Source organism: Camarhynchus parvulus, chromosome 13 (assembly GCF_901933205.1).
Source record: "Camarhynchus parvulus chromosome 13, STF_HiC, whole genome shotgun sequence".
NCBI lineage: Eukaryota > Metazoa > Chordata > Aves > Passeriformes > Thraupidae > Camarhynchus > Camarhynchus parvulus.
In genome coordinates this window covers 11,445,275-11,463,515 of record NC_044583.1, presented here as the reverse complement: position 1 = coordinate 11,463,515, position 18,241 = coordinate 11,445,275, and the positions used below count along the sequence as shown (strand labels likewise).

Below are 18,241 nucleotides of genomic sequence, written 5' to 3'. Positions count from 1 at the left end.
AATTATCAACCATTTTACAACAGCTCCTAACCTATTTTTGACGCAGACCAACACATCTCCAGGTCGGTGCAAACCTGGCCGGTGCCGATGCGACTGCAGACAGGAAGGTCACGCACGGCCAGCCGGTCCCTGCAAAGCGGGGTCTGCCCCCGTGAAGGGCGCTCGGACGGTGACGTGATGTGCTTGGTTTGTGAGAGGGGAGAGCCCGTCACGGTGCCAGTGTCTCTGCCCGGTGTCGCTGCCCGGCCGTGGTTTCCGGTGTCGCTGCCCGGCCGTGGTTCCCGGTGTCTCTGTCCGGTGTCGCTGCCCGGTGTCGCTGCCCGGCCGTGGTTCCCGGTGTCTCTGCCCGGTGTCGCTGCCCGGTGCCGCCGCTGAGGGGCGCTGGCGGCTCGCGCGGGCATCACGTGACCGCAATGGCGCAGCGGTTCTGGGTTCTGAGGTGTTGCTGCTGCCGCCGCTTCCAGGGGCAGCAGGTGGGGATGGGACGGGACGGGACGGGACGGGACGGGGGCAGTGGGTTCCGGGCCCTGACCGACCCCTCTGTGCCCTCCCAGGCCAAGCGCAGCGGGCGGTGGAGCTGCAGCGTGTGCGGCCAGCGGCAGGCCGTGCAGAAGGTGAGGGCAGCCCTGCACCCTCAGCCGCGTGTGCTGGCCCTCGGTGACACCTGGGCTGTCGCCTCACCCCGTGCTGTGCCCCTCTGGCTGCTCCCTCAGCCCGGTCCCCATTCATTCTGTGCAGGTTTACGGGCAGGGCTCGGGCCTGGAGTGTAGGCGCCACGTCCAGAAGCTGAACTTGCTGCAGGGTGAAGCAGAGGAGGCGCTTGGATGGACATCTTGGTACGGTGTTTAACCTTTACCTGCTCATTGCTTTTGATGTGCTGCAGCTGATGTGCATCTTCACACATCCAGTGCCTGTTGGCCAACCCGAGCATGTCACAACTGGGTTTTCTGGCCTGTTGAGAAGCCTTGACCGTGCTGGTTTTGGCCTCACCTCATAGAACAAGCTCTTTGTTGGGGGTTTAGTGTCCCGGTATGTTTCTTTAGATAAGGATTTCTTTCAGATAACTATAGGTGATCAACAGCATGTGTTAGTCAGGCCTTTACTCATTAATATGTACACAATAGAGTTTGGGTTTGTTGGGTTTTTTTTTTACACATTACATCCTGAAAAAACATCCATTTGAAGAAGTTGCTGCCTAACTGTTGGCATTTAGGGAGTTCACAATGTGAATCTGTTGAGCAATCACTGCTGCTAGTGATAAGACACTTGTTCAGAGCAAACACTTCAGTGTAATTCCTGCTGGGCTGGAAAATCTGAGTAGCACCTTCCTGTTTATTTCATTTCTGAATCTGTTTATAAATCATGTAATCTTGAAATGGTCTTGAACTCATCCAGCCTCCTTTTTACTCAAATTTATTTTCAGAGATCAGTCAAGGATAGTTACATAACTTGCTTGTGACTACACAGTACTTCACAGTTAGGCTTGGGTAAGAAAACTCATTGTTCACTTTATCAAAAAGTGATGCTATTTTTATTCTCAAAGAATTGTGAAATTCAAAACATTATGAAACAACTTCTCTTTTCCTTGCTTTCATGGGATAAAATGAGTGAGTTTAAACTGTTGTAGCAAACAAACACTGTTATATGCCTCGTTATGAGCAATTAAAATTTATCATTTCATAATTAGTGGCTTTAGATCAAACTTGCAATTTTGTATAGCAACAAGGAAGGCTCTAACTAGAGCCTGTAACTAGATTTAATCAAGTAATTGTGCAATGCATCTTGTAAATCATTCATTTAGCATAAGTTTTTCCATAGATCCTGTTTTTTCTGATATGTCTTCTATCCAGTGTTCCTATCCATGCTTTCTATTTAATCCCTTGTGCAATGACTGGCTGATTTGAAGCCTATAAATCAATAGACAGGAGTATGTTCTAGAAATTGTAGTTTAAACCTCTATTTTAGGTGTGTAGAAGACTCTGTAAATGACAGCAAAAATAGAGCAGCACAGCATGAGGACAGTTCAGTCCAGCAGGTAAGATCCCTGTAAAGCTGAGGTAAATACAAACCCATTCTGTCCTGGGTGAATTCTGGTGAAACCAGTGATTCCTTTATGTGGTTCAGACAGCTGAAATGGTGTATCAAATCAGAGAAATTATTTGATAAATCCTGAGAACGATACAGGAGTGCCATCCTAAACTGATCCACGATTTGAGCATTCAGCACATGTGTAACAATACCAAAAATGAGAACCCCCAGGTTTTGCTGGTTTTAGTAACTCTCCAGTGTTGTAGGAGGGAAGGACAGAAGGCAGTCGCTGGAGTAAATATCTGGACCAGGAGAGTGAGGATCAGGAAGATGAGGAGGAGGCAGCTCTGGAAAGGCAACAGTTCTGTTCCCAGAGAAAGAACACTGTGGGAGAACAAAGGTACAGAGAGAACTTGGTTTTGCAATTCCTGCCCCCGAGTGGTGACACTTGATTTGGAGGTGTGGGAGGGAGCTCAACTCTGAGATCTGAGCTCAGGTGCAGGTTGCAGTGTATGACCTGAGCTGAGGGATTTGGTACTTGGGGACAAAGCCATCCATTTTATGAACCCCTCCTGTGAAAAGAATCACAGTGGATCTAATATGTCCTCTTTGTGAATGGTTCTCTTGGCCAGGAAACACCTGAAGCGCTTCCTCTCCAGTGATGTTCCGGAGCATGCAGAAGAAAGTGGAGTTTCTCAGCTTGTCTATCAAGCCAAAAAAGTTAAAACCACTGAGGTATTTTAGCTATAGAAGATGCTTCTGACTTCTTTTGTATCATCATAATTTTGAATTTTTATGAGTCTTTCTCTGTTCTTTTCCAAGCAAGCCAATGAATGACTGGGGAGAAAAAAAAAAACTGTTGAGGGTTTCTCTCTGAAAGGTTTTATTTAAGCAAAGTCAATGAAACCTTTAATGCTTCTATGCTGCATTTATAACCAAGTTCTCTCCTTTCTTTCAGTGCAAGAAATACTTTGTAGCAGTGCCTGATGGAGATGCTGGTTCTGGAGGCAGTGTAGTTCCTGCTGTCTCTGAGACTGTAGTGCCTGAGGAGAATACACAGCCCCCAGCTGCTTGTACCAAACCATCCAAGTGGGGAAAATTTCTCTCATCATCTGACAGCTCTAGTGAAAATGCTGCTGCAGTGACCATGGCACTACAGGAGGGCAGTGGAGGTGTAGGGCTGGACAACACAGCTGCTGGTGGGACCTGGAGGTGCTCAGAACAGGCTGGAAGAACTCTGCCTCAGGGTACAGGTTTTAAATTTAAAAAGTGTGTTGCTAGTACTGAGGATCTGGCCTCAACACTGCCCAGCAGCATGTGCTCAGTTGAGGATGTGCTCAGAGAATCTCACAACCAGGTGTTAAGGGTGGGATCTGCTGCAGAGACCACTGGAGGAAGGTGCTGCTTGGATACCACGGGGAGGCCAAACACCCTTGTTAACTCTTACCCTAGACCAAAGCTGAGCAACATTTCTTGTGAGCAACTCTTCTGCACAGGTGAGGAGTTTGATGATGATATCTGAATTTCAGGCATCTTTGGCATGTCTTTCTTGGTTCTAATGTATTTGACATGTTGTTTACTGAGACAGTTTTGAACTAAAGGTGGTTTCACTCAAAGCCATAGAGAACTGCACTATTAAAGTTGTTTACTTGCTTGATGGTTGTAGGGGGGGCAAGGAAAGGAAGGAGAGACTCTTGCTCTCAGGTTACAGGGTTGTCTAGCAACCTCAGCAGCTAGAAATAGGAATTAGGTCAGCTCCCAGGCTTTAGGGATTCCTGGCCTGTACAATTAAAATCTGTGATTAACTCCACCTTACAAACTACAGCTCTTTTTCCCCGAACTACATCTCTGTTGAAATCTCCCATAGCAACCCTTTCCTCCAGAGCTGTAAGCAAGCTCCAGAGCCAGCAAAGCAGTGGATTTCTCTTCCTAAGTGTACACCAAAGTATGTGCAGCAAGCAGTCCTGGGCTGCTTTGTGTTTTCAGCCTCATCCATAAATAATGTAGCTGTGATACTGAAATGTTCCACAGACACATGACATGCAGTAGTATTTATTTTTCCTCCATTCTACAAGCACTTAAGAACATGAGACAGAAACCCAGAGTAGGAAGAATGATGAACCACAAGAGCTCATGCTGCCTTATCTGCTTTCAGCTAGAAAAGTGCTTTTTGTTACTACTACAAGTGAGGTGGCTGCTTAGAATACTGGATGGCATCTAGTGCTGCCCCAATGTCGCAGTTCTTGGTCTGCAGGAGCCGAGTGAGCCATCCACCCTCATCAGAGAAGCCCATGGAGAGCATCTGGGACAGAGACTCGATGAGGCGAGGGTCAGCTTCTGTGGGAAGAACAGAGTTCAGCTATTTCACGTAACTGAAAAACCAGGCAAGGCTTTAGTAGCACTCTTCGAGAGGAGACATGCTCTTCTTTGTCTCCCAGGAGTGCAGATGTTTGACATAAACAATACACAATCAGAGCTAAGGAAAGTGCTTAGTCAGGCTCAGCTGGCCTTGCTGTGGGACTCAGTGCTGCTGATGTCAGTTGAGGGACCTTGGATACTGTTACTGGCTCCCACAGCAAAGCGCTGCCCTATAGCCACAGGATGTACTGGTCCACATCCTGCATTAAAAGGCTCTCTTGAGCAGTACACAGCAAGGACATGATTGAGGACAGCACCTATTTTGTGCTGCTCAAATGGCATATTAGCTCAAGGTCAGACATCTGGTTAAGACTTAGCAGCCCACATTCAAGAGAGGAACCACCTGATCATCTCCAACAGGGTGCAAGGGCTGCCAAACCTGCCCAAGTCAGGGACTGGTTTAGCACTATCTTACACAACCTTCGTTTCTACCACCTCTAAAACAAGTCTGCTTGTGTCAGGCCAAGTTGGCAGTTCCCAATCCAGAGTTACTCTTAGCTATGAAAGCTGCTCCCACTCTCCTACCTGGGGGCAGGTGTGGGTAGAGAGCAGCTTCTCGCAGTCCTGTAGGTCCTGGCTGGGGAGGATCCCGAGGCACATCCAGGGAGCTGGGACCGTCTGTGTCTGGCATCTGCAGAGACTGCAGTTCACCTGTGGAAGGATCCACTTCTTTGGATGATAAGTGGGTCCAGTCGTCCTCACCCCCTGATGAACTGCTAGACTCACTGTGTTCCTAAAATGGAATAAAAAGGACCCAGGTGCTGCAGTGCTTTCCAGGCAGTATGCACACTCCTACTATTTGCCTTTAATATAAAGAATTACATCCACAAGAAGTCCCACCACCTTTGCTGTAAATCTATAAAGATGCTGTATATCACTTAATCTGCTCTCATCTTAATATTCTCTCCCACAGTACATGCTAAGTGATTGTATTCAATTACTGTTGTTCCTGTACCTGGGAGTGGAAGCTGCCATCTTCCATTTGTGTGGGCACAGGATCTACCACCATGTCTTGCATCTGTTCTGCAATGGTATTTACTTGTGCAGCAGACTCTGTGTTATTCCAGTCTGCTTTGGTCTGAACATTCTGGGTTGGAGCACTGCTGGTTGCCTCAGCATTGGTCTTCTCTTGGTTGGCAGAAGTGGGAGTCACTTTGCTTCTCTGTCCTCCGTGTTCCACATCAATATCAACTTCAATACCTAGAAAAACATTTGAGGTGGACAAAGTCTTAAGAGGTTTTTCCAAAGCACAGTCCTAAATGGATCAATCCTGCTCTACACTCAAGGTTTCTGTTATCCTACAATCTGCCATGTAACATGCAGGAATTAAAATGCAAAGCCTTCTTTAATAATGTCCACATAAACCAGGCAAAATCCAGAGTCACCACTGACTTGAAGTTAGTATTACAGTGCTGACACATTAATGAAATCTTTCCTCAAAGAAAAGGTACTGAGTGGCTGTTCTAAGCCTAAGCATTATTAGTATCCAAGTGTAAATTAAGCCTTTGAGACTTAGGATACAGGAGGTAGTGCCAAGACCAGTCATAACAACTGACTGCTGCTCCTGTTAAACAGACCTGTAAGCCAGTCTCAGGGATTGGTAAGAAACTGTAGGTCACTTACCCAGGGGACTCAGAAAAGCTGCAACACTCTCCCCAACATTCTTTAGGAAGGTGACATTGGGGTCCTGAGGCTGGCTGTTAGTAGAAGCTTCTAGAAAAACAATTTCTGTTAGCACACACAAACTCCAAGGGAAATGGCACCTGCAGAGGGTGTGTCCCCACAGGAGCTTAGTGCTCATTCCTGTCACTCACATACATTACAGAACAAAGCACTACAGAGAAAAACTAACTGAGCCACCTCTGTAACAGAAAGCCAGCATTAGAATTGTTATGGCTCATTACCCATGCTGAAAGGCAGATCTGGAGTAGAATAGTGACATGCTTGACCTAACAGCTCAGCTTGGTTGGGTTCCAGATACTTTATCTGCATCCTCATTGATTGCATGGACCCAGGCACACCTTAAAGTAATCACACTTAGTGCTGAAAGGTGCCAGTTATTTCAAGCAAATTAGATTTATTCCTTTGTTTGTCTTCCCACCTAGACTCTACCCTGTCCTGCAGAACCTCAGCTGGTCTCAGGCTCCACCACCACCTTGTCTACCAGGGCATCTCCTCTCACCTTCTGCAGCAGGTGCACTGGGGGCTGCAGCGGTGGCTTCAGCTTGCTCCGAGTTCTGGCAGGGAGCTGCAGGCCCAGGATAGCCCCAGCAGTGCATCCATGGGAAGGGTGGAACTCCATGGCGCATTTTACGGAGCCAGCGTCCTCGGGGAAGCCACTGTAAAGAGTGACACTCATGTGACACTGGGTTCTGAGCAACTGAAACTCCTGACTTGAATTTGGGGAATCTCTCACTCATCAGTTCCCCCTGAGAGACTTTGCTCACCTCAAATGGATTAAGCAGTGGGCTTTGGAACATCACCATGTTGTGGTCCTTGTGGATGCCCTTCCCCTCACAGGTGCTGCACAGGTCATAGTCTGGACAGACACTGCACTTGAACCTGGTGCCCACCACAGGTCCCTCACAGCCATCACAGATGACGTTGGGGTGCACCATGTTGCGGGGAGGCTCCTGGCTGCACTGCGAGCGGTGCTCCCGCTTGCACTCCTTTTTCTCTGTTAAGGAAAGGAAACTTCACATCAAGATCAGGTTACTATTTACAGCCTGGAAGTCAGGCAGAGGAGGAAGCACAAACAGCCCATCAGAGCAGTGTTGACTTACTAGGTCAGTTTATTTTTACACTGGCTGTCAAGCCTAAGCCAGGCTCATGTAAGAGACCTTAAACCACGTGCAAAGAGGTTTTGCAAAGATACCTTCTCCTGAAACCAAGCATACCTTATCCTAAGTATCTCTTGGCACGCTTATTTTAGATTAGTACTGCACCACCTCATCTGGCTTCTCATCCTACTTTCCCAAGCACTACAAGAACAAAATGTTTCTGGAGAAGGAGTTAGGAACGCGGATGCCAGGAAGCATTAACATGAGAACGGGGACAACAGGTGTGGCTCATTAGATGGACTACAGATAAAGCTTTTAGGGCCTCTACCTGAACACAAGGGACTAGGGAGCAACTATGCCCTGGGAAAATGGAATTAAGGCTAACATGTTGTTGTGAATATTTAGGATACCAGTGCCAGTTTAGTGTATCCAGGGAACGAGCATGACAACAGAGCCTCGCACTGGGCCAGCTGATAGGGCCAGGAGGAAACCTGCGGTTTGTTTATCCCACCTCAAATTCACGTTCTGTCATACTACGCTGCCCTTTATTTAACCTCCCCCGCAGAGGCCGCAGTTTCCACCAGGCCCTCGAGGACACGGGGAAGGGCCAGGGCTGGGCTGGCTTTGGGAGCGCTGCCAGGAGGTGCTCAGCGCTCAGCCGAGACCCGCCGTGCCCTCCGGAGCTACGCGGCCGTACCTTTGATATAAACACGGAATACGCCATCCCGCACGTAGGGCATCGCCAGCTCCAGCTCCTCGTCGGAGGAAAAAGCGATCAGGTCCCCGTCCTCATCTGGAAAGGGCGAAGCGCAGGATGAGGGGCCCGGTCGGGTGTCACGGGGGGTAACGGGGTACCCAGAGCCCCGCACCCCGAGATCTGCCACCCCCGGGCCCGGCCCCAGCAGCGGCCCGAGCCCCGCTCACCCTTGTAGTGCATGCGGAAGGCGGGCGGCGGCCCGGCCCGCAGCAGCCCCTGGAAGAGCTCGGCGACGCGGTCGTAGATGGCCCGGTAGCGAGCGGGCGGCGGCAGGGTGAAGCGGCGGATCTCGCGGGCCGTCTCCTCCTTGCCCAGCAGGTAGGCTTTCACCGTCAGCGCCGCCATGGCTGTGGCGCAGCAGGAATTGCGGCCGGGAGCCGGGACACAGACAAACACACTGGGCGGAGTGAGCGGCAGCGACAGCGCCTCTGTGGCCGCGGTTTTATAGCGCACGGCACAGGCCGCGCCCCCAGCAGAGCGCGTCCCCTTCGCTCCGGCCCCGGCTCCGCCCCGGCCCTGATCCCGGTTCGGGTCCTGCTCGCTCCCCGGCCAGCGCCGACGGGAAAGCGCTCAAGGCACGTTTTCCTGCAGCCGGGAAAACCTGTGGATACGGAAAATGTCCCCTGGGTCTGCTCCCTGCCCTGCTCGGCCCCGGGCTCGCGTTTGGCGGCGCGGGGTTGTTGTGGTCTCCAAAGCACCAGCGAGGCCTGGGTGGCGGGGAGGGGGTGCGACACAGGGGCCGCATGGGTGGGCTGCGAGACGCTGCGGTGGGGAAACACCACACCACGGGCAGCGCTGGGCTGCACTGGTCTCGCCACCGCTCGGCAGCGGCCGCCAGGATCCACAGGGCCAACACGGCTTAGCCATCCAGGTCCTGCCTGTCCCTTCCACCATGGCAAGCCGGGCCAGCTCCCCTTGGCCATCCCGGTCCTGCCTGTCCCTGCCATCGCCCCAAGCAGGGCCAGCTCGGCCAGGGAGCAGAGGTGGGAGCCATGCGCCAGTCCCGCTCGTGCAGCACCCACCGAAGGGCTTTGCGTGCCGAGCATGACAGGAATAAATAACTCTTCCCTGAACCCTGTGTTTCAGAAGGGGGGGCACTAAAAATAAGGTCACTGGTGTAAACACAACTGACATTAAGGAGGATATGCTGTGGCCTTTCCAAGCTGGCTGGCAGCAGTATTTTTTTGCAGATCAGATACAGTTGACAGGCATCTTAATCCGGCCACGGGAGGGTTCAGCTGGCAGAACACACAGTCTGTGCTGTCCAAGCATAATTAAATAATGATGGATCAATGATTATTAGGTTCCTTGTTGGTGTTAATTTCCTCTCAGCCAAGGGCCTGACCACTCTGACTCTTGGTGCTGTATTTCTTAGTTTAAGATATTAAGAATGTAGGAGAAACTGTATCATGATTTATCATCTTCTGTAATCAAGAGAAGCATAAATTTTAATTTCCACGATGGGAAGGTAGTTTATTTCTTGACCTAAAGTATATATATCAAAACACTTGTCCTGTCATGTAGAGACATTTTTGGCATATGCCTGGCAATGTTGAAATTGCAACCTTTTCCTGGAGAATAGTATTTACAGAGTGGAAAAGTTTGCCCCATTTAAGTTAAAATGCTTTGTAGAAAATTCTATTTCTAGGTATGACATGGCTAATATTTCCACTGTAAAGCAGTGGGTTAAAGCCTAAGCACCAGCAGACTCAGGTGGAAGCATGGATGATGCCGTGTAGGAAATGACTCAGCAGCTTTTACAGCAGGAAATATTGAAAAGTTTGGGCAGACAGCAAAGCCATATGGTGTTCACCTTCCCTTTTGCCTGTTTACAGTGTGTACCCTTATGTCTGAAAATGTCAGTGAAAGCTGATGACTTGACATTGTTGGATTATGTTTTTTCTCCGTAAAATCTGATGGGGCACCAGGAGAAGCAGGAGACACAGTACAGGACACTCTGCCAGTGTTGGATGTGCCTCACCAAGCAGCACCTCCAGCATGCCCATCTCATGTCCTCTTTCTGAGGACCCCAAGGGCCATCTTCATCCCATCTATAAAGCCAGAGACTGTATTTTGAGACCCAGCTCCAGCACATTCATTCCTTAGGTTCCAAGCTGTCCCAGACAGCTCCAATTCCTATTCCCTTCTCTGTCCCTGCCTGTGTTTGAGGGGTGTTTGAGGCACGGGGGGGTTGTCCTCAAGTTGCTGTGTCTTTTGACATCAGTTCTGTCTCCAGGCTAATTGATTGTCGCATTTATCAAGCAATGCACTAAAGTAAAATCAGGAATCTGAATTTTCCTCTGTGTCCACTTCAATCCATTCTCCTGGTGGGACATGCTGAGTCACGCTCAGCCTTCTGGGTGTGACATCATGCACTTTTACAAAACATAAGTACAACAGGCTTTCACTGGTCTGTTGTTGGCTTACCTCACCGATCACGGGACGGGGGTGACTCAGTGAGTCTCCTCCTCCTCCTCCTCCTCCTCGAGGTCGGGGATTTCCTCCCAGCAAGCCCTTCTCCAGCTCACACCTCGCTGTCCCCATTACCTGCAGCCCCTGCCTGGTTCCTCAGCCCCCTGGAGAAGCCATGTGAGGAGCTGTGCTCTATTCCCACATCCACTTGAGAAGTTTTTCCTTCTGTTTGTAAGTGGATCTGGATTTTGGGATTCTCAGCATGAAGCAGTGGCTGTGTGGATATTTTCTTATGATTCCTTAGGAATCCCATAGCAGCACAGCAACCTCCTGCCCAAAAAAGTGCCTTGTTGGCCCGGGGTGCTGAGCCACCAGCTTCACAGATGGATGTAGCAAAGGAACAGTAAAGGGAACAGGGAAAAAAGGCTGTTGGAGTTTAAAAATTCAAGTTAGAGAGGAAAGGCTTAAAAAGGAGCAATTAGCATCCCTTCAGTGCTCTGCTTTCTCTCTACACCCACTTCTGCTGGGAAATGTTTTAAAAATATTGGGTGAGGTTTTTGTTCTGAGGGCACAATCACCAGAAATACTCCTTCTGTCCAAACTTCTTATGTTTGCAATAAAGCCGTGGGGGGAAGAAGGTGTGGTGGAGGAGGGGAAATGTCCAATCTTTTCCTTGCAAACCACAGCAGAGGCTGATGGGGAAATTTTCCAGAGGAAATTTTCCCCCAGATCATTGCTCCATCCTGAGGCTCCTATCCCTGTCACAGCGCTCCTGGTGAGGAGGGGAGGGTTTGGCCCCTGTGTCCTCTGGCTCTGGCAGGACAGTGTGTGGGGGTGGAGGGACCATGCACAGCTCTCTGAGCTGCACCAAGTGCCCATCTACACACAACAATCCCACACACTCCTTCCAGAGGCTTCTGGAGAGGTGCAGGATCCTCCAGAGGCATTGGGTCAGACACTGGTGACTCAGCCAGGTCCCATGACCTCTGCTTTCCTCCTCTAGCCCAGTGAAAAGCCTGTTCATGCCTCGGAAGCAGAACCCTCCTTCCTCATTGGCACAGGCAGAGCAGAAAGCTGAGCAGGGAGTTTTTTGCTGTCTCATTTTTGAGGCTGAGCTTTCCTGAAGTTTGGCTGTGCCACGTCAGGTGTTTACACAGGCTCAGCAGCTCCTCGTTGCTGTGGCGTGGAACTGTTAAAGGCAGAAAACTCTGGCACAGTTTTTTCACTGAGACACAGGAGCAGATAGGAAGAATGGGGTGAAGAACAGGCACAAGGTACAAGCACACTTAGGGGTGTCATGCAGCTCCATAAGGATTTTATGTTCCTGGAGGTAAGAGTTTTTTGCAACCTATGTGAATTGCTTGGGGCAAGTGCTGCTTTGAGAATCTGGCTTGTAGCTTTTGCCCTGAATTAAAGCATCAATATGTCAACACTTTGAAGGTAAAATACCCTGTTGTAGTTTTCCTCTCTCATGGTTAAGGAGATTTGGAAACATTTATATTGCAGTGAAGCAAGCCATGGTGATGTTTGAACACAGCAGCCTATAAAACACATAGAAAATGAAATTATTTTGTTTCTTGCATAAAGCAGCCTGGGAAAGGATCAAGCTTAAAGATGGGCCAAACTCCAGAGCCAAGCTCTTTAGAGCACTAGATAAAATCAGCTATAAATCTGGATTACATTTTATATCTAGACCTAATAAATGTTTTCTCTTTCTAATTTTTGTAATAGCCTCAGGACCTGTGGATTGCTATGGGAGTGTTTCCCATGAAAGCCCCTCATTTCTGCAGCATACTCAGCATTGCCAACATCAGCTGTACAAAGATCATGAGATCACCTTAAAAAAAACCCCTTTTCTCTGTATTTGCCATTTGCTGGGGGTTTGGTTCTCTGCCATTCACATTTTAATCTTTGCACTGCAAGAGGACCAAAGTTCAAAACTTGCTTAAAACTTGCTCAAAACTTTAAAAACATAATAAAAGACAAAACTGGGGAAAAAATGGACATCAAGAATAAGAGACCTTTGCAGATTTGAGAGAAAAATGGCAGGTGCCACAATTTGGTTTAGTCCCTCATTTTTTCCAAGAGAACCCAAGGTTTTTATCATGAGAGGGTGCTATAAAGCTCATTAATTTTTTCAGACTTTTATGAAGACAAAGTATAACAGCAGAAATTAGATTAAACTTTATCCTTGGGAAAGAATCTAATTAATTGTCTTGGAGAAATTATTAATGTTCCTCTCTTCCACTGCAGACACACCAGCTTTCCTGAGTGGTGGGAGCATTTTGCACCTCTGAAAATAAACAGCCAACATTTAATGGAGTGCAATGTTTCCCCACCAGCAGCTCTTACTTGTCTGCCACCTTTCGGGGGTGAGGCTGCCATGAATTCCCATGGACCCGCTGCTGGCTCACGTTCTGATGGAGGTTGCTTGGGCAACGCTTTGTAAAATCCGGGTCAGGATGCACAGGTCCAAGTCCCACCCCAAGGAGTTTTTTCAGCGTTCCCGAGAGTTCTGCTCAGGGTATTTCCCTGCCCAGGGCATGTCCCTGCTCAGGGATGTGGTCTGTGCTCGGCCCTGTAGCTCCTCCCTGGCTCTGGCAGAGGAGGGAGGCAGAAACTTTTGATGCCGTCCAAAGGGCTCCCTCTGCCGATTTCCTTCCCGGATTTTCTAACCACCGGCAGAGGCCATTTCAAGATTTGAAAAACGTGCTTTATTTCATGAACTGAAGGATATTCTAAGGATGAAGTTAGGCAAGACTGCAGAAACGGGTGACCTGTGCTTTTCCTCACAAAGGAGGCGCCCAGAGCACCTCGAGGCGGCCCCTGCACCTTCCCGAGTGCTGGGCTCCCGTCACTGCTCACCTCTCTTGCACACCCATGCACACTTTTGCACACCTGGGCACACTCTTGCTCACCTTCCCGGAAGGAAACAGAGTGGATGCCTTAGGACCCATTTGGCAGATTTTCCTTCTCAGGAGAATTCCCGTGTCTGCTGGAGTGTTGCTGGGAGCAGCTGGCTCCCAGCTCCTCCCCGCCTGTCACCCGGGATGGCTCCGGGGCGGCATCCGAGCACTGCCGAGCGCCGGCACCGCCACTCCCACCGCTGGCACGGGCACAGCCTCGCTGTACACTGCTCCCTCACTGATCCGAACATTTCAAGCAGCAGACTTTGATCACTGCAAGCCAGTCCTACAATATTTACATGCCTGAGAAATATTTACTTGCTGAAAGAGCACTGGGGAATGGGAGATGACAGCTTTCGCTGGTTCAGGAATTATGTACCCATGTACAGGGCACCTGAGCTGCCTGACCTCATGCCTACTCCCAGAAACAAGTTCAGATGATGAAGGCAAATAAATGCCTGTGGAACCTGACCTCACAGTACAATTTATAATGAAATAAGCTGGACCCATTAACAGAAGAAAACAGAAGCAAAATAATTTTGTGATCTGATTTCTTCTATCCTTCACCCAGGCAAGCAGCTTGAGGTCATAACCCCTGAATGCCAGGTCCTTTGGAAGAGGGATAGCGTCCTTCCAGGCAGCAGCTTCTGTTTGCGATATGTTCTGGCATTGATTTTCTCTCAATAAACATTGGATGCTGTTTCCTTAACCAAGATGAAACACTTCTGTGGGAATGGCAGTGTGGATGCTCTGCATGCCTCCTCATCCTGCAGCCCCAGCTGAGCACAGCACAGGGGACATCCCTGAGCCCAGGGTAAGCACAGCACAGGGGACATCCCTGAGCCCAGGGTGAGCACAGCACAGGGGACATCCCTGAGCCCAGGGCTGAGCACAGCACAGGGGACATCCCTGAGCCCAGGGTAAGCACAGCACAGGGGACATCCCTGAGCCCAGGGTGAGCACAGCACAGGGGACATCCCTGAGCACAGCACAGGGGACATCCCTGAGCCCAGAGCTGAGCACAGCACAGGGGACATCCCTGAGCCCAGGGTAAGCACAGCACAGGGGACATCCCTGAGCCCAGTAGTGAGCACAGCACAGGGGGACATCCCTGAGCCCAGGGCTGAGCACAGCACAGGGGACATCCCTGAGCCCAGAGTGAGCACACACTTCCATGCAGGGACACCCACCCGTCACACCGCCGGACCGGGACATTCCCGGAGCCCACGAGCAGGGGTGTGTGGGGGTGTGCAGCACCCTGGCACAGCCACAGGAACGGGCACGCCCCACATTCTGCAGACAGACGGACCTGGGGGCGTGTGAGCGACACACAGACAGACATATGGACACAGCCACGCACACACACACACTCACACTCGGGCACACCCGGGCACACTCGGGCACACCCTTGCACACCCTTGCACACCCGGGCACACTCACACGCACTCATTCACACTCACGCTCACTCGCTCCCTCTCCCACTCCCACCCCGCCCCTCTGCAGTCCCGCATTCCCCCGCACGAGGGCGCCCTTCACTCGCTGCCGCCCCGCCCTCGGCCCTGCCCTCGGCCCCGCCCGGCCCGCCCCGCCCGCCCGGCGGGCCCGGCGCGGGCGCTGCGTGCGGGCGGTGCGGGCGGTGCGCCCCGCTCCGCTCCCGCTCTCGGCTCCGCTCCCGCTCCGCTCCGGCGGGGCCACCGGGGCCGCCGAGGCCGCGCCGCGCCCGGGACATGCGGCCGCCCCCGCCGGCGAGGAGGCGATGAGGCTCCGCAGCGGCACGGCGCTCACGCTGCTGCTCGGCTGCCTGTGCGCGCTGCTCTCGCTCTCCTGGTACGGCGCCTTCGGCGGGCACAAAGGTAAGGGGGGCTCGGCCGCCTCCGCGGGGACCCGGCCGCCGCCCCGCCGCCGGGGAGGGGGCGCGGGGACTCCGCGAGTCGGCCCGGGCTGGACCCCGGGGGTGCGTTGGGATCCAGACCCGGTGAGCATCCTGCGGGAGCTGGGGGATCCCTAAGGGCACGATCCTGCTGGAGCCCCGCGGGTGCGGACTCGGCGGGATTCTGTTCGCCCCTGCTCCCCACGGGACCCTGACCTGTGGAATCCCTGGAGCGACTGCCCGTGCCCAGCTGGGCGGGAGGTGCCCCAGACGGGGGTCTCTGCTCGTCCACGGGTGCCCACGGAGGGTCGGGGGGCACTGGGGTGATGGGCGGGCTGTTGTCCAAGCCAAGCTCTTGGCTTGGCTTTGGTGTTGTGCTTCTTTGCACCCCCGTGTTTATGGCCAAAACCTTCATGGGTGATGGGAGCCAGGTGAGTTAAATCTGCGTGGTCGTGCCAGCAACTGAGGGGAGCTCTCAAATGCTGGGGGTTCTTTGGGCAAACTGGTAAGGGGAGATTTGGGCATCTCTACCTTCTCTGCACACATCTCTTGCGGCTCGATGCTGAGTCCAGTAACTTCAGTGGATGTGGGACAGGTGTGACAGCTGTGGCTTCAGCACACTCGTATTGGTGCTGGCTTTGCACTGAGGAGGCAGCTGCAGAGCAGAGGTGCAGGGCCCTGTCCCGCCGAGGCTGCGGAGGAATCCTGTGCAGGTGTTACAGAGGTGCTTGCTGCTGGTTTTTCCTGACAACACAATAGTTGCTTTTCTCCACCCAGTCTCGCACTCAAACAGTGCACTGGACTTATTCTAGCCTGGAGGACAATTCTGACAGTCGCTTCTGAATTGTGTCCCTGTACTGTGTATGAGTGTGTAACCTCCTACACCTGTGGTAATTGCTCAGCTCTTCCAGTTCCTGCACTTTCAGAGGTCATTAAAGGTATGTGGTCTGACCAGCCAGGCCTTGACTCTCTCCTGCCATTGCTATAGAAGCATCTCTCCCTGCCACAGGTGAGAAGCAGTTTCTGCTGAGCATAAGCTGTGACTTGGTGGATTTGCAGTCCTGTGGCACACCATGCACCATCACAAGGTGCAGCTTGCATGTAGTGCAAGGCCAGCATCAGGGCTGGGGCAGCTCTTGGGGAAGGTTTTTTGGCTCTGATGGGCAGGATGACATGAACCCACCCATCCCCTTCCCTGGCAGCAGGCTCGGATTGCCTGGGATCTTGTCCTGGCAGCTGCAGGTGTCTGACAGGTGGCTGCTTGGACTCCTCTGCCTCATTCATCACTGTAGGCTTTCCTGTTATGCTGCTAAGGTGATTTAAATCCCACCAGAGCTGCCTCCTGCAGAGGTTTGTGTGGTGGGTGTTTGCAATGCTGGGGTGCTGCTTCTGTACCAGTGGATTGCTTTGCTTCTGCTGCTGATATTTTTATCACCACTGGCCAAAATGTTTATTTATCACTGGCCAAAATGTTTGCATACCCAGGTGTTGCTGTTGTGTGTTGCTTTCAGACAGGCGTACATGACCATAGTAGTTGTGCAGGGGCAGAGGAATGCTCTGAGAACTGCCCTGTGGTTACCACTGAGCAGAGGCTTTGCTTGCAGCTTCCTCTCATAAATAAAGCAAAAGCAGCATGCAGTGCTGTGCGGGCTCCGAGCAGCCCCTCCTGCTTCCAGAAGCGGGGTGGCCAACCCTGCTCGGCACTCTGTGCTGTCTGGGCTGTGTTGTCCTTTGACACACTTTTATTTTTTAACAAGCAGCTTTTCCCTGTGGCTCATGCAAGTGCCAAGACACCCCCCCCGGGTACCCCTGTCCCTGTCCCTCTCCGGGATGCGCGTGTTCCTCTGGCAGCAACAGATTGTCAGCTGCAGTGGCCACAGCAGGTCAGGCCAGCACGGGTGGCTGGGTCAGCGGAGCAGTTTCCAGCTATTGTGGACATTTACCTATCAGGCCCTTTTTCAGTACAGAGCTGGAGAAGACCTTGAGAGGTCATTGAGTCCATCTCCTGCCCTCCGCAGGATCGCTGATAACCAACCCCTTCCTGACAGATGTTTGTTGTGTTTGTTCTTAAAAACCTTCGATGACAGGGACTCCTAAGCTCCCCAGACGATCTGTTTGACATTTAGCAGCCCTCATATTAGGCTTTTCTTCTGATTTGTACAGAAGTGTCTTTTTCTTCAGTTTAGTTTCAGGATTGCTCTTCTTTTTTTCCATCTGTTGGGAACAGGCAGAAAAGTTCTTTCTGTCCTTCTTTGCAGCAGGCCAGTAGATATTTGGAAGTTTCTACCATTTCCCTTACTAATACAGATTAAACCACACTGATTCCTTTGATCACTCTTTTTTAGGTCATGTATTCTTGCTCTGCAGTTGCTCTTCTTAGTCTCTTCTGGACCATCATCCTTGGTGAGAGGTGATGCTTAACATGGGTTAAAGGGCTGAAGTTGCTGCTGTATTTTTGCTCAGAAGACTAAGTGTTACTTCATACCTTTTACAAACAATGATCCTGTTTATACATCCCACTGGGTGTGCTTTTCACTTTTGCCATAGGTGACTCATGTTTATTTTTTTATCCCATCAATCCTTCAACTATTCCTCTCCAGATGTTGTCCTGCTTTTCATTCCTTATCTTGTGTTTGCCTGGTTAATTATTCTTACCAAATTGCATTACCTCACGCTTGTCCTTCTTGAACTGCGTCTTTTTTTTTTTTTAGACTGCATCTTCTAAATTATAGTTTTGAATTCTGATCTTGTCCTCCTGCATGCTTGCAGTCCCTCTCAGCTTGGTGTAGCCTTCCAGGGCAGTTAGCCTGTTTTCTCTGCCATCAGCCAAGTTGTGGATGAAAACACCAATTAGTGTTGGATCTGGGATGGGTTCCACTGGAAAATGCTTCAGTAGAGCCCCCCCAGTCCGTGCTCAAAGGGCAGTGCTCCATTCACAGGTGGTCTTCCCAGCAGTGGTGCTCCTACCTTCGGGCAGCTCAGGCCAGTCCCTGCATCCCTGGCTGTTGTTATGGGCATGTCCCATCAGACACCATCAGAGATCTCTGAAATCTTTGTTTCTTCTCCCCTT

General features: G+C 51.1%; 3 protein-coding genes across 4 annotated transcripts in view; 2 read left to right on the top strand and 1 right to left on the bottom strand.

Moving 5' to 3' along the window:
* Window positions 1-398: 398 nt before the first annotated feature.
* Window positions 399-5,826, top strand: MRNIP (MRN complex interacting protein). Its single transcript, XM_030957604.1, has 7 exons — window positions 399-473; window positions 555-614; window positions 739-836; window positions 1,966-2,035; window positions 2,295-2,428; window positions 2,661-2,763; window positions 2,987-5,826. The coding sequence occupies exons 1-7, from the start codon at window positions 414-416 to the stop codon at window positions 3,548-3,550; spliced, it is 1,089 nt and encodes a 362-aa protein (XP_030813464.1). The 5' UTR covers window positions 399-413; the 3' UTR covers window positions 3,551-5,826.
* On the bottom strand, window positions 4,065-8,395 carry SQSTM1 (sequestosome 1). Of its 2 annotated transcripts, XM_030957602.1 has the most exons (8): window positions 8,151-8,395; window positions 7,924-8,019; window positions 6,894-7,123; window positions 6,629-6,785; window positions 6,070-6,159; window positions 5,402-5,646; window positions 4,972-5,179; window positions 4,065-4,365 (listed from the first exon to the last, which is right to left on the bottom strand). In XM_030957602.1, the coding sequence occupies exons 1-8, from the start codon at window positions 8,326-8,328 to the stop codon at window positions 4,208-4,210; spliced, it is 1,362 nt and encodes a 453-aa protein (XP_030813462.1). In that variant the 5' UTR covers window positions 8,329-8,395; the 3' UTR covers window positions 4,065-4,207. The 2 variants fall into 2 exon arrangements, with proteins under 2 accessions (XP_030813462.1, XP_030813463.1); XM_030957603.1 differs by lacking the exon at window positions 6,070-6,159.
* Window positions 8,396-14,977: 6,582 nt separating this feature from the next.
* MGAT4B (alpha-1,3-mannosyl-glycoprotein 4-beta-N-acetylglucosaminyltransferase B) overlaps window positions 14,978-18,241 on the top strand; it is a 50,848-nt gene continuing 47,584 nt past the window's right edge. The window contains exon 1 of the mRNA XM_030957645.1: window positions 14,978-15,154. Coding sequence (XP_030813505.1) covers window positions 15,058-15,154 — 97 coding nt within the window. The 5' untranslated portion in view covers window positions 14,978-15,057. The remainder of the gene's footprint in view (window positions 15,155-18,241) is intronic.

What these genes read in the sequence shown, in the direction of transcription:
- MRNIP (XM_030957604.1), top strand. Translation starts at nt 414, where the DNA reads ATGGCGCAGCGGTTCTGGGTTCTGAGGTGTTGCTGCTGCCGCCGCTTC. An exon ending in GCCGCTTCCAGGGGCAGCAG is followed by an intron (nt 474 to 554) that starts GTGGGGATGGGA and finishes GTGCCCTCCCAG; the next exon opens with GCCAAGCGCAGCGGGCGGTG. An exon ending in AGCGGCAGGCCGTGCAGAAG is followed by an intron (nt 615 to 738) that starts GTGAGGGCAGCC and finishes CATTCTGTGCAG; the next exon opens with GTTTACGGGCAGGGCTCGGG.
- SQSTM1 (XM_030957602.1), bottom strand. Translation starts at nt 8,328, where the DNA reads ATGGCGGCGCTGACGGTGAAAGCCTACCTGCTGGGCAAGGAGGAGACG. An exon ending in ATTCCGTGTTTATATCAAAG is followed by an intron (nt 7,124 to 7,923) that starts GTACGGCCGCGT and finishes TTTCCTTAACAG; the next exon opens with AGAAAAAGGAGTGCAAGCGG. An exon ending in CTACCCACACCTGCCCCCAG is followed by an intron (nt 4,366 to 4,971) that starts GTAGGAGAGTGG and finishes TTCTTCCCACAG; the next exon opens with AAGCTGACCCTCGCCTCATC.